This window comes from Phoca vitulina, unplaced genomic scaffold, assembly GCF_004348235.1.
Source record: "Phoca vitulina isolate PV1807 unplaced genomic scaffold, GSC_HSeal_1.0 scaffold2, whole genome shotgun sequence".
NCBI classification, from domain to species: Eukaryota; Metazoa; Chordata; class Mammalia; order Carnivora; family Phocidae; genus Phoca; species Phoca vitulina.
The window spans coordinates 79609452-79636651 of record NW_022589705.1 but is presented as its reverse complement, the minus strand read 5'-3'; the positions used below and the strand labels follow the sequence as shown (position 1 = coordinate 79636651).

Here is a 27200-nt window from a genome sequence, read left to right as displayed (position 1 = left end):
TGAAGCCGTTTTGTTCGATTTGTCCCTGAGGTGCCACAAGGTCAGTCTGACTGAGGGTTGGTGCTCTTACCTTGCTGCTGTTATTGGTTTTGTTTTCAGGTCTCTTGTCCCTACTTTGATCCTCATGGGCTGTGGTGTCTGAGTGGAAAACATGCCCCTCAGCTTAGTTAGAAACAAATGAGCTACTTTGGAGAAATGATTTGACATTTCCTTCGGCCACGGCAGAACTGAGCTGCTTTGGATTCAGGGCGAGCAGGGTCAGGCTCAGGTGTCCTTCAGGGGACCTGTGTTGTTCTGGGTTGAGGATGGAAGGGAGGAGGGGAGTGGGGAGGAAGAATTGTCCTAGTCTGAGCTCTTCAGTCTGTGGCTGGTTACTTTAAAGGCTCAGGCACCTGGACTCCTCTGTCCCACTGGGCGTCCTCCAGTAAACCGTGTCCCCTCTGACCTGGCCTTGGGCTGATCCTGGGATACAGCATGGAGGGGACACGGTTCCTCCCCGAAGCATGTCCCAGTCTCGTGTGGAAGACGCACGGGACACTTACTCATTTCCCAAATGTGTGTTGAACACGTTATTATTTGTGCCAGGGACTGCTGTAGGTTCTAGGTGCCTAATGGGGAGCCGGGGAGCAAGACAAAGGCCAGGCCTTTGGAGAGCTTATATTTTAACTGTCAAAGAGAGTCTGTGAGGGGTGCACAGGGGAGAAGCTTGAAACGGAAGTCAAGGGGAAGGAGCTGGGGTTCTGGGGAAAAGCACTCTGTTTGAATCTCCCCTCAGCCTCTTTCCGACTCCGCAGCCTTGGGCAAGTCCCTTTACTGCTCCTTGTTCCTGGGGAATCATAAATTCTCTCTACCCTGGGAGGTGCTGGGAGGAATAAATGAAGGAACATGTTGTCCCTGTGCTGGGCACGTCTTAGATATAAGGAGTACATGAACTCATGCCTGGGAAAGACCTGGCACAGAGTTGTTGCCCATAAATATCGGTTGCCAACCCCTTGTGACCAGAGGTGTACGTTTTGTTCTGAATGCACCTCTTTTCCTCAGGCCTCGTCACGGTGCCTGTGACATTTTTCTGATGTTTGTAGGTCTGTCTCTCCCCAGCCCCACCTGGACTGTGAGCAGATTGTCTCCAACCCCCCCGGACTGTAGCAGGGTGGAGGAAGGTGTGAGGAACAGAAGAACGCTGTGGAGCCAGCGCCCGTCCAGACGTTTACCCCACTTGGTCTTGGCATCCAGACCGGGCCCCTCCGCACAGCCACGGTTTGCGAGCTAGTGCAGGTGACAGGGAGGCGTGGGCTCTGGAGACCAGATCTGAGTTGGTGTTCCCAGCCGCGTGAATTTGGGTGCGCCATCTACCTTAGCTCCTCTGTGGGATGAGGGCGGTGTTAGCACTCAGGCTTGCAGTGGGGATGAAATAAAATCGTGCACTCACTGTTTTTGGCACAGTGCCTGGCCCATGGAAGAAAAGATATTCAGAGAATATTGCTTACAGAACACAAACAACCCACCCAAAGCTGTCAGACCGGTCCCAGGCAGGCCTTGCATGAAGGAGGGAACGGTTTAGCCTTCTGAGCACCTGCCACTCGGCCGCTCTAACCAAGGGCCCTGGCTTTGCTTGGGGAAGAAAATTCTTACCAGGGGCTTACTTGTCAGCTGAGAAGCACGGCTCTCCGGAGGCCCAGGAGCATGTGTGGACTTGACGTGCTTCAGACACAGAGCACGCCCTGTCTCTGTCAGACTGAGGTGGGGATGATCTTCCCTGCCAGTGGGGCTTGTCCGACACGATGGGATGGGCGTAAAGCTGTGACATGAACATGGTCGGCCACTTAGTGCTTCTTCTGAAGGAATCCTCCCTGAGGACTGAGACACGTGGCTGGGAGCACATTCCCTAGCAGCTACATAATTCAAGATGACCTAATGGAGGATTTTGACTTAGGAAGAAAGCAAAGGATTTCCCAAGGCATCTCAGAGTCAATAGAGGTTCACCAGGCTTACTGTCCTCACCCTCAGGGTTGGATCCAATGGGAACCCTATGAGAAAAAAGCAGACTGATATCAGGGGAAAAAACCCAAAAGGGCTGCCTGTTCTTGTCTACATGCTGGCCAGTAAGCTAGATACTTTCACATGTGTTGCTCCTAAAAAGCCAATTACACTGAAATTGCCAACGAGGAAACAGATTCAGAGAGGTGAAGTGATTTACCCAAGATCACACAGTCCTGTATGTTGTGGAGCCAAGATCTGAAGGGCTCTAAAGGATTCCCGCACCACACTCTTCAACTTAGGGAACACACAGTGACGGCACGTTAGTCACGTCCTTTTTTTTTATTGTGGTAAAATACACATAACATAAAATTTACCATTTTCACCATTTTTAAGTACATGAAGCACATTCACACTGTTATGCAGCCATCACCACCACCCATCTCTAGAACTTTCTTCATCTTCCCCAACTGAAACTCTGTCCCCATTAAATAATAATTCCCCATTCTGTCTTCCCCCAGCTCCTGATAATCCCCATTCTACTTTCTGCCTCTGTGAATTGGACTACTCTAAGTACCTCATTATCGGTGGAATCATAGAGGTTTTTGGCCTTTTGTCACTGGCTTACTTCATGTGGTACAGTGTCCTCCAGGCTCATGCATGTCATAGCGTGTGTCAGAATTTCCTTCCTTTTTAAGGCTGAATAATGTTCTTTTGTATGTATAGACCACATCTTGTTTATCCATTCATTTGTAAGTAGACACTTGGGTTGCTTCCACCTTTTGGCTATTATGAAAAGTGCTTGTTTGAATGTATACAGATACCTCTTTGAGACCCTGCTCTTCATGCTTTTGGGTATGTACTCAGAAGTGGAATTGTTGGACCATATGGCATTCTGTTTTCAGTTTTTTGAGGAATCGCCATACTGTTTTCCACAGTGGCTGCACCATATCATATTCCCACCAAAAGTGCACCAATTTCTCCACATCCTTGTCAACACTTGTTATTTTCTGTTTTTTTTTTTTTAATATTTATTTATTTATTAGAGCAAGCATCACGCTAGCATGAGAGCATGAAGGGGAGCAGAGGGAGAGGGATAATCCCAAGCAGACTCCCCACTGAATGTGGAACCTGATGAAGGGCTCAATCCCACCACCCTGAGCCAAAATCAAGAGTTGGACGCTTAACCAACTGAGCCACCCAGGTGCCCCTCTGTTTTGTTGATAGTAGTCATCCTAATAGGTGTCAAGTGGTATCTCATTGTGGCTTTGATTTTCCTGATGACTAATGATGTTGGGCATCTCTTTATATGCTTATTGGCCATTTTTATATCTTCAGGGAGATGTATGTTCAAGTCCTTTGCCCATTTTTACATCCAGTTGTTTGCTTTTTTTTTAGTATTGATTTGTAGAAGTTCTTTATCTATGCTGCATATTAACCCCTTATTGGGTATGTGATTTGCAAATATTTTCTCCCATTCTGTGTGGCCTTTTTACTCTGTTGATAGTGTCCTTTGATGCACCAAAGTGTTGAGATTTATTTATTTATTTTAGAGGTGGGGAGGAGCAGAGGGAGAGGGAGAATCCGGAAGCAGTCTCCCTACTGAGCATGGAGCCTGATGCAGGGCTCAATCCCAGGATCCCGGGATCATGACCTGCGTTGAAATCAAGAGTCGGTTGCTCAACCCAGCTGAGCCACCCAGGCACCACACCAAATTGTTTCATTTTGATATAGTCCAGTTTATCTGTTTTTCTTTTGTGCTTTTGGTGTCATATCCAAGAAATCATTGCCAAATCCAGTGTCATGTAGCTTTTCCTCCTTTGTTTTCTTCTATGAGCATTATAGTTTTACATTTAGGTCTTTCATTTATTTTGAGTTAATTTTTTTTAAAGATTTTATTTATTTATTTTATAGAGAGACACAGCGAGAGAGGGAACACAAGCAGGGGGAGTGGGAGAGGGAGAAGCAGGCTTCCCGCTGAGCAGGGAGCCTGATGTGGGGCTCGATCCCAGGACCCTGGGATCATGACCTGAGCTGAAGGCAGACGCTTAACGACTGAGCCACCCAGGCGCCCCCATTTTGAGTTAATTTTTTATATGGTATAAGGTAAGGGTCTAATGTCATATCTACAACTTTTTGAAATAGAAAAAAAATAGAGGCCAACAGTAGAGTTTTGAGGGGTGGGGCAGTTAATGATTTATTTTTCCAGAAAGTTCAGTCTCTCACCCAGTCTTGTTCTTCCCTTCATCAGCTTCTACACAGTAGTCAAAGTGATCTTCTAAGAAACACACATAAATCAAACCACATCACTCCCTTGCTTAAAATCTCCAGTGGCTTCCCGCTGCACTCAGAATAAAACCCAAACTTTTTGTTGTGCATGATTTGACCCCTGCTGACTTTTCCCTGCTGAATCTTCTGTTGCTTCTTTTCGGGCTTACTGCCATTTAGTCACACTTAATGTCTGACCATTCCTGCAGCTCATTAAGCTCTTTCCTGTCACAGGGTCTTTGCACATGCTGTTCTTTCTGCTTGAAACAATCTACCTCCTTATCTTCACCTGGCTGACTCCTTCTCATTCTTTCCAACCTGGTAGAAATGTCACCTTGTCTACCATAACAAAATACCATACATTGAGTAGCTTAAACAATAGAAATTTATTTTCTCACAGTTCTGGAGGCTAAAAATGGCAGATTAAGGTGCCAGCATGGTCAATTTCTGATGAGAGTTCTCTTTCGGGCTTCTAGATGGCCACTTTCTTGCTGTGTCTTCACTTGGCAAGGAGAGAGAGGGGGAGGGAAAGGGAGAGAGAGGAGCAACCTTCTGGATGTCTCTTCTTATAACTCAGTTCATAGCTCACATGCTCAGAGAAGCCATTGTTGACCTTCCGATATAAGCCAGATTCCTTCCACAAACCTCCCTCACACTCCTGCTGGGTAGTGTCCATCACTACACCCTGTTCTTATCCTTCATGGTAGAGCAGTAATAGTGGGTAACTATATATTAATTAGTGTAGCAGTTTGTTCAATGTCTGGTCCCTCCCTAAGACCAGAAATTTTAAGAAACTAGACTGTCATCTCTACTCCTATATTCCTTACTTAGTGCCTGGCACATACCAGATACTTGATTAATACCTGTTGGAAGAGTGAACAAACCTCAGCCTATAGTAAATTCACATTCCTTGACTTTTTCACTAACTATGGGATGGGCTGGGGACAGGAAGAAAGGTAACATGCACTGAGGGGCAGTATAGCAAAGTCATTACCACATGTTGGCACTAGACAGCCCGAATTAAATACCAGCTCTGCTACTTACTGGTCGTGTGACCTTGGGCAAATTACTTCACCTCTTGTGCCTGAGTTTATGTTCCTTAAGAGATATCAACACATATTTGGATGATGAAAAGCAATTTGAAGGGGAGTAACAGGCTGAGCAGGGGTGAGGTGTGGGACTGAAAACAGGGGCAGAAGATGGATTATCTATAGAGGGAGCATTGAGACCCTTAGCCGCCCCCCCCCCCCAGTATGCTGCACAATCAGGTGAGTAACCCTCCACTCTGCAAGAGGTTGAGGGTTTTTCCCTTGAGAAGTTAACCTGGAAGAACTCTGAACTTGGGGCCAGCAGACACAGAAAGGGTCAGAGTGAGATACCAAATGGAAAGTGGGGAGAAGGTCCACAGACCCCTCCTCCAGCTCTGCTACCATAATCCTGACAGCCAGAAGTATTCTCCCCAAGCAGGAGGTTGGAGGATTCTTTTCTCAAGGCCCCAGAGAAAACACATGCTGACACTGATATTTAGATATTCCCCCATATAAAAGCTTAGTTTTTGCCCAGTTGACAGGACCCCCACAGTGATGTGTACACATGTGTGTGCGCACGCACACACACACACACAGGGCTGCCAATTAGTTATTTAGTACTTTACTCAAAGATCAACCTTTTCAGGGCACTTGGGTAGCTCAGTCAGTTAAGCATCTGCCTTCAGCTCAGGTCATGATCCCAGGGTCCTGGGATTGAGCCTTGCAACAGGCCCCCTGCTCAGCGGGGAGTCTGCTTCTCCCTCTGACCCTCCCCCTTCTCATGCTCTCTCTTTCTCTCACTCTCTCAAATAAATAAATGAAGTCTTAAAAAAAAAGATCAACCTTTAGTCACATATCACTAGATATTTGAAGGAAGTCTCTAGGATAAAAGAGGGAGGGCAAGTAGACAAACAATGTTTGAAGCAAATAGACAATGCAGTAAGCAGAAGAAAATACAAAACAAAAATTATTAGTATCCTCAGAGAAATAAGAGAAGATATTGTATCCACGAAATAAGATGCTATAAATGATATATAAAGAAGAAATAATAAAAGAAAAAGAAATGACACTGGGAAAATAAAACATGAGAGCCAAAATAAAAAAGTCAATAAGAAGGGTTGAGAGGTATGAAAAGGAAATTTCCCAGAGGATGTACCAAAAAGACAAAGAGATGGAAAATGGAAAAGATAAGAAAATTAAAGGATCAATCAAGAGGCCCAATATCTGACTGACAATTTTCTAGGGATTCCAGAGAAAGCAGAGGGGAGTTAATTATCAAAGAAATGAAGTGAGGATATTTCACACTGAAGGACATGAATCTTCAGAATGAGAGGGCCCAATACAAATGAAAAAAGAACCACCCTAAGGCATATCATCACAAAATATCAGAATACCAGGGATAAAGAGAAGATCCTAAAAGTTTTGGAGGTGGGGATAACAGATTATATACACATCATCAGGAATCAGAATGGTTTCAGATACCTCAGTGGCAGCACTGGAAGCTAGAAGATGAGGGAGCCATGCCTTCAAAATTCTGGTGGAAAATTATTTCCAACCTACTATTCCATATATAATCAAGGAAATTAGAAGGGGGCATAGAATAAAGACATTCTCAGACATGCAAAGATATAAAAATTTTACTTCCTCTGTGCCCTTTTTTAGGAAGTGACTAGAAGATGTGTTTCACCAAAATGAGGTCATAGACCAATATAGAAAAGACTTGCAAACCAGGAAGCAGGTTCTTCAACATAGTAGGACAGGTATGCAGCTGGTCTAGAAAGCAACCAGTCCCAAATTGAAAGGGAGGAGGAAAGGCTCCAGGAGGTGGATCACTAGGAAAACAAAAGTAGCTGATAGCTTATATGACTATGTGGACAAAGCATTTTACAGATCTGCTAGAATGTTTGAGGAGATTTAACAATATGTACATAGAATTGAGGGAAAAAGAGGCAATTATTAACTCCAGGAAAAACAAAAATATGTCCAGAAAATAAATGTAATTATAGTATACCATTTGGTTCAGCAATGGACAATATAAAGTCGTAAGAGTGTATGCCCTAAAAGAAAGAATGTAACCCCCAAATTTTAATTTAAGAATTTAGAAGTTGCGATAAAACTATATGAAAGGATGGAGAAAGGAAGTGGAGCTGGGTAGTGTAAGAGTTAATACTCATCTACTGTATTAGTGGTTGTGGAAGACATTAACTAGTGTTCACTAATATCTGGTTCTTCTTGCTTCTGGGCACATAGAAGACTGTATTTCTCAACCCCTTGTAGTTGGGTGGGGCCACATGACCAGTCCAGTCACTCAGCTTCAGGTGGAAATGCTGTGTTGCTGCTAGAATGAAGCTTAGATGATCCTGCAGCTGTCTCTTCTCCCTCTGTGGTGATCAAGGAGGTCTTGGGTTAAGATGGCAGAACCACAAGATTGAAACAGGCTGGCATTGCCTCATGGGATATAGTCCTAGAGACACTGCATGGACTCTGCAAGGATGAGAAATAAACCTTTATCGTGTGAAGCCACTGAGATTTTGGGATTATTTGTTACTGCCGTGTAGCCTGGCTTAACTGATACAAACTTCAACACGTACTGTGTAAAACTGATAAATTAGGAAATGGCCATTTAAGCACATTATTTAGAATTATGGAGACAATCGCCAGAAGAATAAAAATATTAAAAGTGGTTGCCTCTGGGGAGCAGGAAAGAGGAGTGAGGAACCTGTTTTCATTATAGTACTACATTACTTTTTTACACAATGTAATTGTATTACATTGGCAGAAGTAAAATTTTATAAAAAGCTGTGTGTGGGGTGCCTGAGTGGCTCAGTCGTTAAGCGTCTGCCTTCGGCTCAGGTCATGATCCCAGGATCCTGGGATTGAGCCCCACATCGGGCTCCCTGCTCTGCGGGAAGCCTTCTTCTCCCTCCCCCGCTCCCCCTGCTTGGGTTCCCTCTCTCGCTGTGTCTCTCTCTCTCTGTCAAAAAAAAAAAAAAAAAAGGCAGCTGTGTGTGTGTGTGTGTGTGTGTGTGTGTGTGTGTGTTGAAAGGATTCCCACCAAACCACTGCAGTGGGTGTCCATAGCAGGGAGGGCATGCTAGACTGGACATCTGAGGAACTACGGGTGTGGCTGGACATGGAAGGTACTGTGGGAATGGAGGCCACCCCAATGGAATGCCAGTCTGAGGAGTTTGATTTCCAATCAGATGGCAATGGGGAGCCATGGAAGAATTGTAAGCAGTAGAGTATCCTGAGCAATCTACTTTTGTAGTGAGCACCCTGACTTACCTGGATGATGAATTGTTGGGGGGGGGGGGAGCTGCGTGGTCTCCGTGAGAGCTGATGAGACCTGGACTAAGACCTGCATACAAGTGTCTATCAAGGGCCTGTTGTTTGCCAGGCACTCCTGGTATGCCCAGCCACAGAGCAGGGAACAAGATGGACAGAGCCCCCTGCCTTTGGGGAGCATACATGGGCGAGAGAGGCAAATGGAGAGAAAAAAAGTATAAGTCAGGAGGTGGTTCATACTATAAAGAAAAATGAAGCAACTTAAGGAGACAGACAGATGGTGGGGAGAGGGGTACTTTAGATAGGGTGGCCAGGCGTGGCCTCCCTGAGGAGGTGACATTTGAATAGAGTCCTGAATTAAGGGAAGGAACAAGCCATGCAAAGTGTGGGGTTCCAGGCAGAAGGAACAGCAGTCTGGAGGACCTGAGGTGGGAATGGGCTTGATATGTCCAAGGCACAGCAAAAAGGCCAGTGGTGGGGCATGCTGGCGAGGCCCATCCGTCAAGGGGAAAGTTCTGGGACCAATTCATGGAATACGGAGAGAACCTCAGGGAGCCACTAGTGGGTTGAAAGCAGGAGAGCGGCATGATTTGTCTGATTTGGCCAGGCTTGGCAGCGGTTTAGCTGGGGGTGGGTGGGGGGGGGGGGGGGCCGGTTTATTAGGACCGGAGCCTCTGCGGCTCTGCCCAGCAGTCAGTGCGGTGCCTCTCAGCCCGCCTGGACCAGCGACAGCAGCTTCATCACCCACTTCCCAGCATCCCAGCCCCCTCTGGGAATTGAAGGATCCTCACAAATCAAAATAGCAGGCAAAGAACAGCCTCTAATTGTTCTGCGTAAAAGAAGCGAAATTAGACGAGTCAGCTGTGGGGTTGAGACCGCCTCCCACACAGCTGTGATCCCGCACCCCGCTGAAGACAGACTTCCCGAGACTTGAAATTCTGCTGTCTCCGAGCAAAACTTCTTGCTTCTCCAGCCCCAGGACCAATGACAGCTATTTGGGGAGGGAGTGAGACAGATGCTGGCCCTAGAGGACAATGAGTGAGTCAGACCAAAAAAAAAAAAAACCAAAAAACCAAAAAACCCAAAAAACTTCCCTTCATGAAGGAATAGCCTTAGCTGGTATGAGTTCATTCAGTCATTCAAAACACATTGAGGGCACTCAGTGTGCATTCATCAGCTCTCATGGGCAACACCGCACATCCTGGGTGCCCAGGGCTGGGTGTGGTAGCAGGGGGTTGCTAGAGGGGTAGAGGCATGCAGTGTGGTTCCACCCTGGGGGGTAGAGTGGAGAGAGAGCACTGGTCTGGGAGTCAGGAGGTCTAAGTTCTTGCCTTGGCTCTGCCGCTGTCGCCATGTGACCTTGGGTGAGTCATGCCACCTCCCTGGGCTTCAGTTTTCTTGTCTTTTCTCAATATGGGCTTTAGGCCACATAGTGTTTCTCAAACTTTAGAGCCCATAAGAATCACTTGGGGGTAGTGCTTGTTAAAGATGAAGATTTCTAGGGCACCTGGATGGCTCAGTCGGTAGAGCATGCGACTCTTGATCTCAGGGTCATGAGTTCAAGCCCCATGTTGGGCCTTGAGCTTACTCCAAAAAAAAAAAAAAAAAAAAAAAAAGATTCCCAGGCCTGGTTGCCAAAGATTAAGATTTAGTAGGTCCGGGGTGGGGTCTAAGAATCTGCTGTTCCAGGAGTTCTGAAGGGAGTCCTTGGACCACACTTCCATAAAATCACTTTCCCTCAATCTTTCAGGGCTCCTTCTGCTCTGAAATTTGAGGAGTCGCTCATGCAACCCTTCTTTCTCTGGGTTTCTCGCATCATTCTAGGGGCATGAAAGAAGTCCTTATCCCTGCCTTGGTGTACCTGTGTGTTTCTGCAGTGATCACGCTGCACTGGGACAGTGTGTCCCAGTGTATGCAGCCTCCTCCAGGCTGTCCGCTGCCCAGCACAGGCCCTGGTACAAAGGGGGCCATGATGGAAATGGTGGCCGAACAAGGGGCCCGTGTGGTGTAGGTGGCCACAGAGCAGTGTCGAGCATGGAAGGGTGTTTCAGGTGCCGGAGGGCTCAGTTGCAGACCTCTGGCTTGGATACCTGGGCTCATGCCCTGGGTTGGATGTATGGGTGGGTCCAGCTGCTTGGGGATAAGAAGGTCTGGATGGGACCACAGGAAGGACTGGGAGTCCCGGTCCACCGCAGAGGGCACCCCAGGAGGTGTAAGGCCCCAGCCAGTCTGCTAGGCAGAGCCCCTTCCTCAGAGCTGGCCAGTCATATTTCCAAAAGGTCAGTGGCAGAAGCCAGAGGGTCAGGTCACTCTCGTCTAGTCCCCAGCTTCATCCTTCATAGATGAAGAATAACTATCATATACTGAACACTTGCCGTGCTTTGAGCTCAGGGCTAAGTGCTATATCATCCCATTACATTTCACAACAACCATACGAGGTTAGTAAAACATCACTCATCCCCCCCCTTTTTTTACAGTTACAGGCACAGAGGCTTAGAGAGTTCACGTTACTAGCCCAGAGTCCTTCAGTTAATAAATAGTAGAAGTGGGGTTAGAACCTAGACCTGTTCTCCTCTGGAGCCCAGTTTTATTTTTAACCATGTTACTTAGTACCCCTCAGAAGATGAAGGGCTTTTCCTAAAATACCTTCTGCCAAAGTCAGCCACAGCCAGAGAAATCCTTTTGCATCTGCTGTAGTGAAAAGGGGTGATGCTGAGTCAGGTGGTTCAGGGTTCTACTCCCACCTCTGCCCCTGACCTTTTGCATGACCTTGGGCAAATCATTTCCCTCTCTGAGTCTTAAGTGAAACTGAAATCTGTGAAATGGGAACAATTACACACACACTTGTTTTGAAGGTACACTAAGATGAAGACAGCCACCAACATCTACATCTTCAACCTGGCCTTGGCAGATGCACTGGCCACCAGCACGCTGCCCTTCCAGAGTGCCAAGTACCTGATGGAGACATGGCCCTTCGGGGAACTGCTCTGCAAGGCTGTGCTCTCCATTGACTACTACAATATGTTCACCAGCATCTTCACCCTCACCATGATGAGTGTTGACCGCTATATTGCCGTCTGCCACCCCGTCAAGGCCCTGGACTTCCGCACACCCGCCAAGGCCAAGCTGATCAACATCTGCATCTGGGTCCTGGCCTCGGGTGTGGGTGTCCCCATCATGGTCATGGCTGTGACCCGCCCCCGGGGTGAGTGAGTGCGGAAGTTGTGGTCCAGGGCCACTGACCACAGGAGGCAGCATGGGGGCCCCTGTGGGTTTGTAGGCCACTTGCTAGAGTAGGTGTGGGTGGTCCACACTGGTAGAGGTGTGGATTCCTGATCAATGAAAAGTGTGGCTGGCTGGCCAGTGAGAGTGTGGGGAGTCAGCCAATGGAATGTGAATGGTTGACTGTTGTGAGGATGAATGATTCATCAGTGGTCAGATGGGTTGCTGGCCAAAGGAAATGTATGAATGAGATTGTGGAGGGTTGGGCTGTGGGCGTAGCTGCTGGCCAGGAGTTTGTGGATGACTGACTCAAGGGGATATAGATGGATGGCCAGTGGGGCGAGGGTGTCACTGACCAGTGAGTCATGGAGGCCATAAGAGCTGCAGTCTCATCCCAAATGCCCTTCCACCCCAGTGTAAAAACCACTGGCCCAGATGACCAAGGCAAGCCTTAGAGAATATCCTGTGGAGGATGACAGGTGCATTTGCTCAGAGTAAGAATGGTCGTTAATATAGTAGCTACCTGTATCAGTCAGGGTAGCAGCTGTAACAAGCAATCTCCAGAGTTCAGTGCTGAACAGTATAGAGGTTTATTTCTCACTCACAGTCTAACGTGAGTCAGAGGAGAAGCTCGATTCCACAGTTCTTCAGGGACCCGGGTGCCAAACGATGGTTTTGGAATCTTCCACCGCTGGCATTTGGCCAGCAGATGAATACGGAGAAGGAGTGATGAGAGAGCATGACCAACTTTGAAATGTTATGGCCCATCCCTTCCTAGTGATAACTGGTTACATGGCCCCACCTTGACATAAGGAAGTGGGACAGGGAGTTTAGCAGGGTGCCAATGACACTCTCTGAGCCACAGTGTATCATGGGGCATTGAGAAGTTTATAGGAGGCTAAATGTGTAAAATACTTAGGACAAGGCAGGGATGCCTACCTCTATTTGACCGTAAGAACATCCAGAATCAGAGAGGTCAGGCGGTTTACTTAGGGTCACGTGGCAGGCATTGGCGGAATTTGGCCTACAACCCAAGGCTCCTGCCCTCATGTCTGTTACTCCTATTGGCCCCTGAGGAGGAGGTTTGCAGAGGGTCGGTGCTGTGGGTTGAAGGGGAATAGGCTTGGTGGGAGGCCTTTTGACCACCCTTAACCCCCACAGAGGTAGAGCGCCTGTGCTCTCATATAGCTTCTGTGCAATTGGTCTTGACTCAGCAGCTGGGCCCCATTCCTCACTGTCAGCCTTCAGTTTTTGGGCCATTAACTGCAGCCCTGCTGGGGCCCAGACCAGATGGGCCTCCTCACTCCACACTCCATCCCCTATACACACTCCCCCACTCAGCACTTGTTGGTTCTGTATGTAACTTGCCATGTGACCTTGGACAAATGCTGGTCCTGTCTTGAGCCTTGTTCTGGCATCTGCACAATGAAGTCCTTGGACTCAGCCCTGGGGGTCCTGCCATCCTGTCTGGTGGACCCACTCTGTGGATCCCCAGTACCCTTCCTACAACTCTCAGGCTCCAAGTCCACTGTGTGGCTCCCTCAAAACCCAAAGTTCCAAGAGATCTTTGGAGTTCCCCAGGTCAGTTGCAGGTCTGTGTCTGAATCCCAAAACATCCCTAAGGTGCTCATCCAGCCCACACCCATACTCCAGGAACAGGGAACTCATTCCATCCTGGGTGCACCTCTGGACAAATCTGGCAGTCAGGAAGTTCTTCTTGCCATTAAGCTGAGATCCGTCTCCCTGACCCTAGCCCTGACTTTTGGACTCCTAAATGTATCTGCCTCTCTGCCCTGTGAGTGCACCAAGAGCTTGAACCCCCCTGTGCTAAGTGTTTCACATGCCTTAGCCCATTGAATCCTCACAACCCTGTGAGGTTTAGGTACTGTTATTAGTCCCACTTAATGGAAGTTCTCCTGGAGGCTGAATAATTTGCCCAGGGTCACACCACACAGTTAGCAGGGCCCAAGTTCTGCTCTTAACTCATCATGCTTTCTAGATCTGTCTCAGCAGTGTTGTCCTCATTGGAGCTAGTCTGGACATGGGTAGGGTGTTTTGAGTTCTCACAATGACTGGCATTTGGTGGGCTTGGGCTAAATTATATCATTACTGCTGTCCATGGATGTAGAGGCTTCTAAGGGGACTGGAAGAAAATATAGAAAGGAGACCTCCTGGATTAGGGCCAATCCTGCTGCGGTCTTTAAGGATGAGTAGGAGTTCACCAAGTACAGAAGTGTAGGAGGACATTCTGGGCAGAAGAATCACCTTGAACAAAGGCCAGGAGGAGGTGTGGTACCTGACCAAGCCAAGAAGGGTGGTGAGCAGGCAGGGTCACTTAGGTCCACACGCTCCTCACCTGCTGTCTCTCCTTGTTTCCCCGGCAGACGGGGCAGTGGTGTGCATGCTCCAGTTCCCCAGCCCTAGCTGGTACTGGGATACGGTGACCAAGATCTGCGTGTTCCTCTTCGCCTTCGTCGTGCCCATTCTCATCATCACCGTGTGCTACGGCCTGATGCTGCTGCGCCTGCGCAGCGTGCGCCTGCTGTCGGGCTCCAAGGAGAAGGACCGCAGCCTGCGGCGCATCACGCGCATGGTGCTGGTGGTGGTGGGCGCCTTCGTGGTGTGCTGGGCGCCCATCCACATCTTCGTCATCGTCTGGACGCTGGTGGACATCGACCGCCGCGACCCGCTCGTGGTGGCCGCGCTGCACCTGTGCATCGCGCTCGGCTACGCCAACAGCAGCCTCAACCCCGTGCTCTACGCCTTCCTCGACGAGAACTTCAAGCGCTGCTTCCGCCAGCTCTGCCGCACGCCCTGCGGCCGCCCGGAGCCCGGCAGCTTCAGCCGCGCCCGCGAGACCACGGCCCGCGAACGGGTCACCGCCTGCACCCCGTCCGACGGTCCCGTGGGGGGGGCCGCCGCCTAAACCGCGCCGGCCCGGCCCGCCGCGCGCTCCTCCGGGGTGACCTGGCCGTCACCCGGGCCCGCAGGGGGCGGGGCCGCGACGCGGAACGGGGCCGAAGGGGCCTCTGGCTTGGAGAAGGGGGTCGGGCTGGAGCCGAGGCGGGGGCCGGGCTGGAGCCGAGGCGGGGGCCGAGAGGCGGGGGCCGAGAGGCGGGGCCCCTGCATTGCGGTGGGCCTCTGGTCTGGGGCGGGGCGCGGGGCGGGCCGGGGGCGGGGCCTCTGGGCTGAGGGCGCGGTCGGCGGCTTTGGGTCGGGTGCGGGGAGCTAGCGACTCTCGGGGAGTGAGGCCTGGGGCTCTGGGACCGGGCCGCTGAAAGGGACCTCTGCGGCGGGCCTCAACCTTGGGACAGCCTCGGGTTCTAGCCACAGCCGGCCTTGCTGGACCCAGGGGGCCTTGGTGGAGGCCGAGGCTTGAGAACAGGGCTGCAAGACTGGGTCTCTGTGTGGTGGGGAGAGGCCTCTTCTGGGGGCAAAAGAGAAGGACAGGGGATGGTGGCCTCAACCTTGGGGTAGAGTCCCAGCCCCGAGTTCTAGCAAGAGGCGAGGTTGCTGAGGTCCAAGGTCCAACTGGACTGTCGTTATAAATAAAGAGAAAAAAAATCCAGAGGGAGAGAGAAACAATATACCTTTTCTGTCCTTGACAGTCATTTTCTTGGAATGGCCTCAGCATCGATGTAGTGTCCCCAGCACTTTGTCAGTGGGGCTTGGGACAGGAGAGTGGAGCAGGGCCAGTGTCTTCAGGCGAGGGTAGCAGGACAGGATCTCAGTTGGGGTAGGGGTTCTGTGGGGCTCAGAAGGAGGAGGTGCCAGTCGGCCTCTGTGCCGAGGATGGTGGGTGGGCAGAGGCAGAGGCGAGGCTGGGGAACTTCTGCTTAGACATTAGGTCCTCGAGCCAGAGGGCAGATGCTTTTGGGGGTCCCGACTTAACTGCCCAGGTATTGGAGGACAGAGGACCATGCTAGTGGGAGCCCCATGGATGGTAAGTGGCAACTGGGACTGGGTGGGGGCATCTGAAGGACCAGTGTGGACTTTTCCTCCTGCCCATCTTGGGTCTCTGATAAGAACCTCTAGGAAATCCTCTTCCTTCTCCCAACACGTGGCTGCGCCCAGTGTATCCGGTGTTTCCAAGCAGCTGGAACTGCCCACACAGGGGCCTGTCTCTGATGGAACTGGGAGGAAGAAGGCTTTCCTAACTGCAGTGCTAGCGTCCATGTGTGCCCCTCAGGCCCCACTGCCCTGCTGCCCCCTTCCAGCTGCTGAGGGCAGGTCGTCCCAGAGCGAGGCATAGGAGTTTCTCTCTTCATGTGTTTGGCATTTTATTCAGGCATTCCCAGATCGTTGCTTTCCTATCAGGGTCTGTCCTTGTTCCCTGTGCCTCCCCCGTGCTTCACCTGCTCTCCCCGCCCCTTCCCCCCACAGACACTGCCTCAGTCCCACACCCCTGACTCCCTATTGAAGCAGTGAGCTGACATCCTTGTAGAAACAAATTAATTTTCTTCCCTTTTTGGGACAGATGGAGAGAAACTGACGTCTTTGTCTCAAACCAAAAAAAAAAAAGATACCTCTTCTCCCTTTGACAGTCACTTCCTTGGAACAAAAGCCGTTCCCTTGTCGGGGAGACTGTCACTCCAGCAGGGGCTGAACTAGCATTCAGGAGGTTGGGGGCTTAGGCACCAGGATGGGCGTTGGGCACATTAAGGGTAGGGATACCCTTAGTTGACAAAGCACAGCCCCCTTCTCAGGGTATGGACCCCAGAAGCTCCAGACCTAGGAATTTTCTTCCTCCAGGAAATGGCTTCAGTAGCACTTTGGAAGATGCAGAGCAGTGCCCCGTGCCCCTAGAGACTTCTGTGTCTGAATGGGAGGGGAGTGTGTCAGCAAGGTGGGGACCCTCCTGGACACTCCTGATCATGTGGGACCCCTCCTGCTAATGCCTTGGAGAGATGTCAGAGAAAGGAGACAATTTAGGGATGGGGGGGTGGGGAGACTTCTGAAGAAGGTGACATTGGACCCAGAGCTGTTGATTCTCCCCGCAAGAACTGTGTCCCCTTCAACTCTCTCAAGGCTGCTCTGGGTTTGCTCACTGCCATTTCCCATGGCTATAACAGATCTGGCTGCTTTTTTACTACTTCTCATACATAAATGTGTCCTGGGGTCTGCAGAGGCTGGGTCCAGACCATGTGCACTTAAGGTAAAGCAAACTTGTACCTAAATCAGCTTGATGCCAGGCTGTGCACCCCAGGGATTGGGACTTGGATATAAGTCAGATACAGCCTGGCCCTCAGAAAGTTCAAGCCCAGGCTGGGAGACAAGGCATCAACAGAGCATTACATCTCAGTGTCATGGGGAAGTGTCTTTTCTAGCTTTTTACTAAAACACATTTGTAGCAATTCTAGAAGAGTTGGAAAAGCATCAGAGGGCCTTAAAGGACATGTAGGAGTTGGCCACCAAGAAGAGGGAACAGCGTGTGCAAAAGCATGGAAATGTTGAGGTGTTTGGCAAACCCGAGAAAAGCTGTGTGCATCTTGAGTATGGGGCTTAACTGAGCACTTCCGAGTGCCAGACTCTGTGCCAAGCGCTTCACACACATCATCCCATCTGAGCCTCATGACAGCCCAGGAGAGGTACTGTTACCTTTATTTTAGACAACAGGCTCAGAGGTCAAGTCACTCATTCCTAAGTCACAGAGCCTGTTGGTGGCAGCAGAACTCAGGTCAGTAGGACTCCAGGGTCCGAGTTTCTGGTGAATTCTGGGCATCAGTGATATAGAAGAGCCTTAGTTGCTGGAACCCCGGAATGAGGATTTCTGAAGACTTAAAACCAAATGGAAAACTCTGAAGGAAAAGGGCAATTTTCCATGAACTTTTGTTCCTCCTGAAGCTCTCCAAACCTTCACATTTCAAAAGGTACTGTGCACGATGCATTTTAAAGCTCCAAATTGACAGTATAATTCTAGATCATCACAGGGCTCTCAAAACTGTGAAGTAGGTCTGATTCCCCCCGCCCAGGTTTCCACTCCTCTATCTTCAGGAGGTGGAGGCAAGTTTTTGCCTCTGGTTTCAAAATGTCCTACAATTTCGTATCTTTTCTTGTGGTGACAGAGGTAGCGGTGAAAGTTGGAGTCAGATTTTGGCTTTCCCTCGCGGTGCCTCCGTTTCCTCATCTGTAGAACAGACTTCCTTCATGGGGCTGCTGTGAGGACTTAATGAGTTAATGTACAGGGTCCTGATCATAGGTAATCTCTTAGCACACGGCAAGTAGTTGCCATTACTCAGGAGTGGTGCTGCAGCGCAAGGTCGGAAAAGCAGGTGAGCTTTCAGGGGCAGCAATGCAGAGAGAAGAGACTGGGGACCCAGCCTGGGGATCCCCCGTGCTTTCTAGGCTCAGGAGCCACGGCGAGGCGCAGAGTGAGAAGCTGCTGGAGAAGCAAGAGGAGGATGGGGAGAATGTGCTGCCATAGAAACTGGAGGAGGAGGGCGTTGCCAGGGGGAGGGAGTGATGGATAATGTCAAGTGTCATATAAGAGAGGTTGGAGGTGGGGAGGGCAGGAGGGTGATGGGAATAAAGCAGTCTTCAAGTTCAGTTTCCTATATGGCTTGGGAAGCCCCAAATCTGGATTCAAATCTCAGCGCTGAAGCTAAGTGGCTGGGTGACCCAGGCGAGGCAGTTGCCCTCTCTGAGCTTCTGTTTTCTCTTAGATCTAAGACAAGGGAATGGGTCAGTCTCTGATGTTTTGTCTCTAATAAAGAGTCCTGATTCTGCTGGGTTCTTGGCCGCTTGCTTGCAGTGAGATCTTAGGCAGGTCACTTCACCTCCAAGAATCCCATCTGAAGGCTAGAGATATGGCAAGTGAGGTGCCTACCAAAGTGCCTGGCACATAGTAGGCCCCCAGTCCAGAATTATTCTGTGCCAATAGTGGGGAGTGAGAGGCAGCGGTCTAAGGAGGCTTGCTTAGCTTGAAATTTGAAATGCTCCTCAAGGTGGAGGAAGCCACCAGCGTCTGGAGAGGACTTGGAAGAGCCACAGTCCAGGCTAGGCCCCCACTAGGCCTCTGCCCAAAGACCAGCCCCTCTGTTTTCAGCGGCAGATCCTTAGCCTGGCCTCCGGCTGCCTTCCGCAGCTGGACCTACTGCAGATCCAGGCTGGGAACCAGCTCAGAGGCTTCAGAGCCCCTGGGAAGTAACCCCCGCCGCACCCCCCCACCCCCCAGGTCATGGTCCCGGCGCTCACACACAAAACACTACATGCATATTTCTTTTATCACTTATTTATTATTACATATTCCTTTATTTCATTCCTGGGCGCTGAGCACATAGTGCGGGCAGCTCCGGGAAGGGAGCCCAGCTCCGAGCTTACAGATGCTGGGAGTCCGGAGGAGACTGGCGTGTGGTTCTGGCGGCAGGCAGCTGGGGAGTTCAAAATGGGGCCCGGAGGGGCTGGGGAGAGCCTTCCCTTATGCTGACGTGGCAGATCACTGGGCCGGGGGGTAGCCCAGCTGCCAACCCCATCCCTGGCGCTGGCCATGAGCCCCACCTGGTGCAGGGTGCTCTCCTGCCACCCTCGGTGAGAGGCCAATGTGGTAATACTAGTCCGTGATACACAGCAGCCCTCTTTGTTCGAAGCACTTGACATGGGTAATTCACTTAATCTTCACAGCACGACTATGAGGCAGGCACTACAATAATTATTACCCCCACTTTATAGATGAGGAACCCGAGGCTCAGGGGAATGGCCTGCCCAAGGCCAGACAGCTTGTCCATGGCTGCACCAGCCAGGAGCCCATCTTAGATCTGTCAAGTCCACTTCCTCTGCTCTCCTCCTCCTGCTCTCACGAGGGAACTGAGGACACAGAGGGCACCGGGGAGACTTGCACCCGGCTCGTAGTCCCGGACGGAGCCTCCCCGGCGCTGGGTTCTGTGCCAGGCGCATGCCCGCCTCCCAAGAAACTGCCGTGACCTTGGCGGGTCCCTCTCGCCATCCGCTCCCTCCCTGCCTCGGAAGGCTTGCTTGTTCTATCATTTTTCAGCTGCCTGCTAGGACCTTGGGCGAGTCACTTCACTCTTGGAGCCCCTTTTCTCAGTCGTGGATGACACCACTTACAAGAAGTCGTGGCGATTCACAAAAAGGCTTGTCTGGTTTGGTCACACAAATGTTCCCAGCAAATGGCACTGCAGCTGGCACACACTTACTCCACCGAGTGGATGGATGACGTGCCTGGTGCATAGTAAATGCTCGGAACGTGGGGCTTCTAATGTGATCGAACGTTTGAGGTTATACCTGCTCTGACCCACATCTCTTACTGCTGTAGGTGGGTCAGGAGCCAGGGACTTTGCCTTTTAACATCTCCTTGAGTTTCAGAAGATGGGACAGCATGCGTTGGAGAAGGAATTTTCAAGAGGACGTCTTCTCTCCCAAGTACTTTATACATAGCTTTCCCCTTTTGTCCTCACCAAGCCTGCTCTCCCTGGCACCCAAGAGAGGGGCCCAGTCCGGAAGGAAAGAATGATCCCTGGGTGGCACTGGCCTGGGCCTTCTGGCCAGAACATTTGAGTCATGGGGATGGAGTCCCTTGGCAGGTGTCGATGCAGGTGACATCCACTTGATGGGGCTCATCTTCCAGAATCTCCCCTTGGGAATGAATAAGTCCCAAGCCAGGAGATGGAATATGGGTTTGACTCTGTCCTCCACTTCCTTGCTTTGTGACTTTGGGCAGGTCTCTGTCCCTCTCTGGGCCTCTGCACAATGGAGGGACAGAGGTTGGAGTTGATGGGTTCTGAAGGTTCTGCCATCCTGGGAGAGAACACAGATGTTTCCCTCATGTTCCTTGATCCCAGAAACAGACACCTACTGGTAAGACCCACTGGGCATTTGCCCAGAGGCAGAGGAAAGGGTGCCTGGGGGTCTGGTATTTGTAATTGGAGCTGTCCTACTTTGGGGATGAGGGAGGCAAGCATGTCAAAACGAAACTTGACTCAAACACCTGGCTTTTTGCCTATCCCAGGTCCTATCTTGGTACCAAGGACCAACCTTCTGATTTCCCAATAAAGAAAAACACTATTCTCGGTGTCCACATCTCTGCTGTTTCCTTTGCTTACCTTCTGTGATCTCCTCATGGGGGAGGGGGGCCTAGTCGGGGGGTAAGACAGACCTGGCTGCTCGCACTGGATGGGTAGTCTAGCCCCACCTTTGGGACTGTCTCAGAGGGAGATGCAATCCTGTCCTTAAGAACCCTCTCTGGGGCGCCCGGATGGCTCAGTCGGTAGAGCAGGCGATTCTTGATCTCAGGGCTGTAAATTTGGGCCCTGAGTTGGGTGTAGAGATTACTTAAAAATAAAATCTTAAAAAACAAACCCATCTGACGGGAGACACACACAAGGCAGCTGTAGCCACTTCCTAGAGCATGCCCCAAACCAAAGCTGGCTTCTAGAAGCCCCCCTCGCCCAACCCTCCAAATTGGCTCCTCCTTCTCTGTGGCCCACCCCCAATCTCAGTCCCTTGTCCTCCAGAGCCCTGCCCACCCCATGTGCCTCTTGGGGCTCCCACTAACTCCCCCCTCCTTTTCCCCTCCACCCTACTCCCACCTCCGTTCCATGCTCCTGCCCCACAGTGGTCCTTCTTTTGGTGATTGAAGCCCCAGACCTCCTCTGGGTGCATTGAGGGAAGCCCTGGGTGTGGGGTTGGATGCCCCAAGAGACCTCCACCCCCTCTGGGTTCCCCTCCTCAGTGGTTGCTGGTCCTCATGGTTAATAAGTAATTCTCTGGAAGGGAAGTTCCTGACCCAGGATCTGCCTCCCCACCAGCTGTGACCAGGTCTTTAAGAGGGCATCAGGGCCTGGAGCCCCTCTTCCCCTTCTGACGCAACCTCCCTTCAGAGACCCTTAGCCTCTCCCGGCCGGGGCTGCCCACCCTGGGGCTGGCTGTGTCAAGGTACTGAGCACCAATGCGGGTGGGCTGCCCTGACCCGGACTGAGATCTCAACCCCCCTCAGCTGCAGACTGTTTGGGCGGGAGCATGGGCAGGGGGCTTGACTGCCTGGCCTCACCTTACTCACAGCGAGGGGCTCAGGTGAAGACTTCCCAGAGGTCTGGCAGCTCTGCCCAGAGCTTACTCCCCCTGAGGCTGGGAAGAACAGCTCCGAAGGGGGTGTGTGTGTGTGTGTGTGTGTGTGTGTGTGTGATTGAGAGATTGCACAGCATGTGTGAGAGCACCTCGGTGTTTATGTAAGTGTGCCCCGTGGAGATTTTTATTCACCTTTGTGTCTGCCCTGAAGAAAAGCATATCTGCCTGACCACTCTGGGCATCATTTTCTCTTTTGTAAAACAGTGTGATTATTGTAGCTAACTTACCAGGACTCTTCTGAGGACCAGTGAGACAACAGCTGTACCTGGTAAGCAGGGCACAGTATTATTGATGGGGAAACACAGTCTGCCTTTAACCTTCAATAGCTCCCAGTTGCTAGAAAAATCCCGATGACCTCTCATGCCCCTTTCCAATGGGGGATTCTAGGAATCCAAGTTCAATCTTGCCTGCCTGCAACCTCAAATTCCCTCAGAGGGAGTCGACAAGGATGCACTTCAGGAAGAAGACTGCTGAGGCCCAGCCCAAGGGCGGGCAGTTCTCAGGGAAGTGCAGCAGGCACGGCAGACTGCGGCCATGTGCCAGCTTCGTCACCCTTCCAGGTCAGCTCCATTCCCTCTGCCTCCAGGAAGCCTTCTCTGATTGCTCTGTACTGCCCCTTTGCCCTGTTTCGACCTCCCACAGCTGCTATCTGGGCACCCTCTGCAAGCTGCTGGCCCCCCACAGCATTGTCAGACGTATGCGAACCCTGCCGCTCCCTAAGGCGAAAGGAAAGGCCCACGAAAAGGAACACAGGTGTTTTTCCCCAATAATGTTTATGGTTATTACAGAATGCTCATGATAAAAACTGAGAACCCTGGTAAGTTTGGAAAGAATAGGTAAAAACATCACCCATGGTTCCCCATTCTATTGACATGTGAATGTTCTTCCTTACCCAGGGGAAGCCCCAGGCAGGGGTGGGGGGAGGTCCACAGGTGACCCCAGAGCTCTCTGAAATGGCGTATGCCCCGTGTGTCACAGTCACGTGCAAACAGACCCACAGACCAGGAGGCCACACGTACACACCTGACTGCACAAACATCCTTCGCGTACACACGCTCCTTCTCTCACACAGACCCCCTCCTGGCACTTACGTACATATTGCTCACAGACACACGCACGCGCACCCTTCTTTGTACACACACCTCCCACCGGGGCACACACTCATTTATACACCTGTGTTGGCACACAGGAAGACAGCCCGACGGCTTATCGCGGGAGAAATCCAGGGAAGGCGGCAGGACAGGCTCATTTCACGGACGCTCCTGCCACCTACTGGCCGCGCCTGGCACCAGCACCCTTATTTAGTTTCACCCCTTTTCCTGGACTGCCGGCTGTGGGTTCATCCCCCTCCGCAAGCCCCCTCCATATCCCTGGAAGCTGCGGACTGGAACTGGTTCCTGAAAGAGGCCCTTGAAGGAGGGAGGCATTCTGTTGGAAGACGCAGGGTGAGTGTGGGCCGGCGGGAAACTACCCCTGGCCACCCATTATGTGTCAGGCAGTGCCGTCCTTTACCACTATTACCTCTTTTCTCAATCCCACGTGCCTTACGCAGAGCCTGGCACGTGCAAAGTCATAACAACTATTTCTAGTGAATAATTCAAGACATGAAGGTTTGTTTGTTTGTTTGTTTTTCCAGGGGAGGCTGTTTAATGTAAGGTATTTTTAACAAATTAAGGAGATGGAGGCCCAGGGCAAATGACTTGCCCAAAGTCACACAACAACTTCCTCTGTTGCTCTGAAGAGAAAGAAAAGGAAGATAGAGCAAAGCTGAAAATCTTTACTAAGCTGGAGAGACCCAGCTCAGACCCTACCCCCAGGGGACCAGGAGAAGTGCCCAGAGGTGGATGAGGTCGACCTGGAGGGATGGTTTCTCTACTCAGGAAGGTTCCCCTACCCTGAGCTATTGCTTCAAATGCATTCATTCAACTAATATTTATTTACCGTGTGGCAGGCTCTGGGCTCAGAATGAGGACGAGCAGCGCACAAACAGAGGAAAGTCTAGTCTCTGCCCTCATTCCGGTGTGGCAGCTCCAAAAGGGCCCCCTCCTTGCTCTCCCACCCCCGGGGCCCCTGGGACCCCTCTGAACTTCTCTTTGTCGGCTGTGCTGAGTGGATGGGGGATCCAGAGTGACAGCAGGGAGATGTGGGTCCAGGTGGGAAGGGATGGTTCACCCTAACTGTCCAGTATTGAGATGGGAGCCTTAGACCTGCAGTCGGGCAGACCTACGTCTGAATCGAGACTCGGCCATGAACTTGTTGTGTAACCTCAGTCAAATCTCTTACTCTTGCGCCTCGGTTAAAGCAAAGAGCTTGAATGTCAACAGTGGTTCCAACTCAGGGTTCCTTAGAAGGGCTGGTAGAGGCCAAACAGGGGAAGGCCAGGGGGAGGCCAAGCAAATGGGACCCCACATATCCCCTAACTCCCACTGCTTTACTTAGAACAGCTCTGCTTCCCTCTGTTTCCCACTTGGGGCTTCTGTGGCTAAGTGAGTTTGACAATCACTTGGACTAGTTGATCTCTAAGTTATTGTTAGGTCTAAAAGTTTTAAGACTCAGTCCATGTCTTACTTGATCCCCAGATGATGAGCTAGAGGAGGGCTGAGACTAGGTCTGAGTCCTCTTGCTGTCTCCCCACCCCCATCCCACAGGCCTGGCTACAAGAGGAGGGGCTCAGGATGTGTCCACCCGGTGACCACATATGGGTGACATCAGACTGATGGCACGGCAGGGACTCAGCCAACAGCTCGGTACTGACCACACACAGTGCTGGTACTGCCCAAGGAGGTAAGGGCAGGCAGGGAAGGCTGCCTCGGGCTTAGGGGTTGGACATCCATGCCTAGAAAGCAAAGCAGGGTTCAACTCGGTGGAGCAGAGGACCCCTGAGAAGTCCTGGCTGGAGCAACCCAGCTGTTAGGATGTGGCCACAGAGAAGGTGAGGTGAGTGTGGACTCACTTTCAGGTAGAAGCTCTGGAAGATCCTGGTGAAAGGCCTGCCTGGGGCGGTATGGGGATGGGAGGGAGACATGAACCCAGATCCTGCTCTGGCTTCAGAATCCCCAAATCTTCCATGGGGGACCTCATATGGGACCCACTGGGAGGCTTAGGCCTGAGTCAAGACGCCCTAGAGGGATCCTGACTTTGGGTTCACAAGGTCATATATTTCTGTAAAATTTGCAAAAGTAAAATATATTAACTTGCACTGGCTGAGATCTTTCCACCCTGACTTCCCTTCCTTCCCACCTGTGTCCTACAGCCTTGAATGGCTACAGGCATTTTCTATTCTTAACCTTTCATTCTTTTTTTTTTTCCTAAGTAGGCTCCACGCCCAATGTGGGGCTTGAACTCACAACCCTGAGTTCAAGAGTTGCATGCTCTACTGACTGAGTCAGCCAGGTGCCCCTTCATTCTTTTTCTTAAAGAGGCCCCCAGATAAGCTTCAGGCTCCACAATCCTGGATCCACAGGGGTTCTCCATTTTCCCAGTTGCAAAGAGAGCAAAGGCTGTGGAAGGTCTCCATAGGAGTAAAGATGATCTCCCTGAGTCCTCCTGAAGGCACTGAGAATTGAGGAGCAAAGAGGAGAGACTTGTCTAGGGTCTCACGATCCAGGAGAGTCCCACCCGAGCGCCCCCTGTTTCAAGAACCCCCTACTGACCCTGTGCCACCCAGAGCGGCCACCCTCTCAGTAGGCCCGGAGAGCGGGGCTCTGTGCCTCCGCCCCAGTGGCTCTAAGACCACGAGGTGGCAGCAGACACCGTGTTTCCTTCTCCCCGGAGCCCGTTCCACCACAGCTCCCCGGGCCCACAGAGCCAGAATTTCAGCAGGTCCCAAACGCCTCCTTCAGCTCTTTCCTGCCATCTCAGGAAACAGGGAGTCCTGGCCTGGCCACTTATTGGCTGTGTGCTCGTGAGCGAACACTTCACCTCTCGAAGCTTCGTTTCACTCAACCATATACTAGGGATATCTTGTGGGAACAGGTTAGTGAAGCACCTGGCAGATATATAATAAGCTAATCATCAGCAACCGCCGCTGGTTCAATAGGGGCTTCTGGAGCTGGAGGCTTCCCTGAGAAGGAGTTCTCCTGGCGGGAGTGGCCCCCTCCCCACACTCGAGCATACCCAGAGGAACTCCTAGGCTGCAGGGCCTTCCAGAGCCCTTACATGTTCATTGGTGGGGCACCCTCTGCGTCCATGCCTGGGTCCCTCCCCGGACCAGGGCATCTGACTTGGCTTTTCCGCCATCCTTCTCTTGGAGGGAGCTCTGCAGCCTCGTGTCCACCTCGACATCATCCTGGGGATCTGTCCCAGGCTTCAGATGGGTTGTCCTGGGGTGGGGGTGGGGGTCCTTGAACCAATGCCTGTCAATTCTCCCTCTCCTCTCAGCCCTCCCCAAAGGACTGCCGCACCCAGCCAGGACATGGTTGTCTTTACCTCAGAGACCTCCTGGCTATCCCCAAGTCTGCTACCCCGCCCCCCCCAAGCTGTCCCCGTCTAAACCTGGCATTCACTCTGGGCCAAATACACCAAACCAGCTTTTGTTCCCAGTGCACTTCACCATCCAGGCCCTTATGCAGGCTGTTCCTCCACCTGGAACACCCTTGTCCATTTCCATATAGTAAACTCATCCTTAAAAATCTAGCTGGTGGGCCACCTCCTCCAAGCAGCCTTCCCTAATCCCCCAGTTGGGACCCCTTCTCCTCTCTGGGCTCCTGTATACTGTTTCTTTAAGGCCTTTCTCATAGGAGGCCATGAATCACAACAGGACAGTCCATTATGTTTGGAGTGCAACTCTGTTTACAAATGGCTTCCCCTTTTAGCGTCTTGGAGCCCGGCAAGGCAGCAGGGTTGCGCCAGTACCTCATTTGACTGACAGGCAGGAGAGAAATATGACTGGCTAGGTCCCACGCCCTCCCTTACACGGTGGAGTCAGGACTGAAAGCGGCAACAGATCCCAGCCACACCCCCTGCCTCAAGCCTGAGCTTGCCCGTCTCCACCATTCCTTGTGCCCTGGTCTTGTGACTCTCTTCCCCTTTTAGACAGAGCAGGGTATTGGCCTGTTTTTAATAAGGTGCTCAGTAAAATTTTGTTGAAGTAACAGATGCTCCCATATTGGCCCTGGCCCCTCGCCCTAGCCCCTAGCCCATCCCCTGGCCTCTTTATCACCCAACTCAAGACCCAATCACCCAATCCAAGCTGGTGGCCCTGCTCAGGCACTGGCAGGATAAGGAGTTGGCTGGAGGCCCAGGAAACTCAGAGGAGGAGGGGGGACACAAACAGGTTCCTTCCCCTGCACCAGAAGCTTATCAGCGCCCCACAGGCTCCAGGCAAACTGGGCGCTC

General features: G+C 51.3%; 1 protein-coding gene across 1 annotated transcript in view; it reads left to right on the top strand.

The window, feature by feature from the left end:
- OPRD1 (opioid receptor delta 1) overlaps positions 1–14821 on the top strand; it is a 32447-nt gene extending 17626 nt beyond the window's left edge. The window contains exons 2-3 of the mRNA XM_032389797.1: positions 11414–11763; positions 14165–14821. Of these exons, the coding sequence (XP_032245688.1) occupies positions 11414–11763; positions 14165–14706 (892 nt within the window). The 3' untranslated portion in view covers positions 14707–14821. The remainder of the gene's footprint in view (positions 1–11413; positions 11764–14164) is intronic.
- Positions 14822–27200: the final 12379 nt, after the last annotated feature.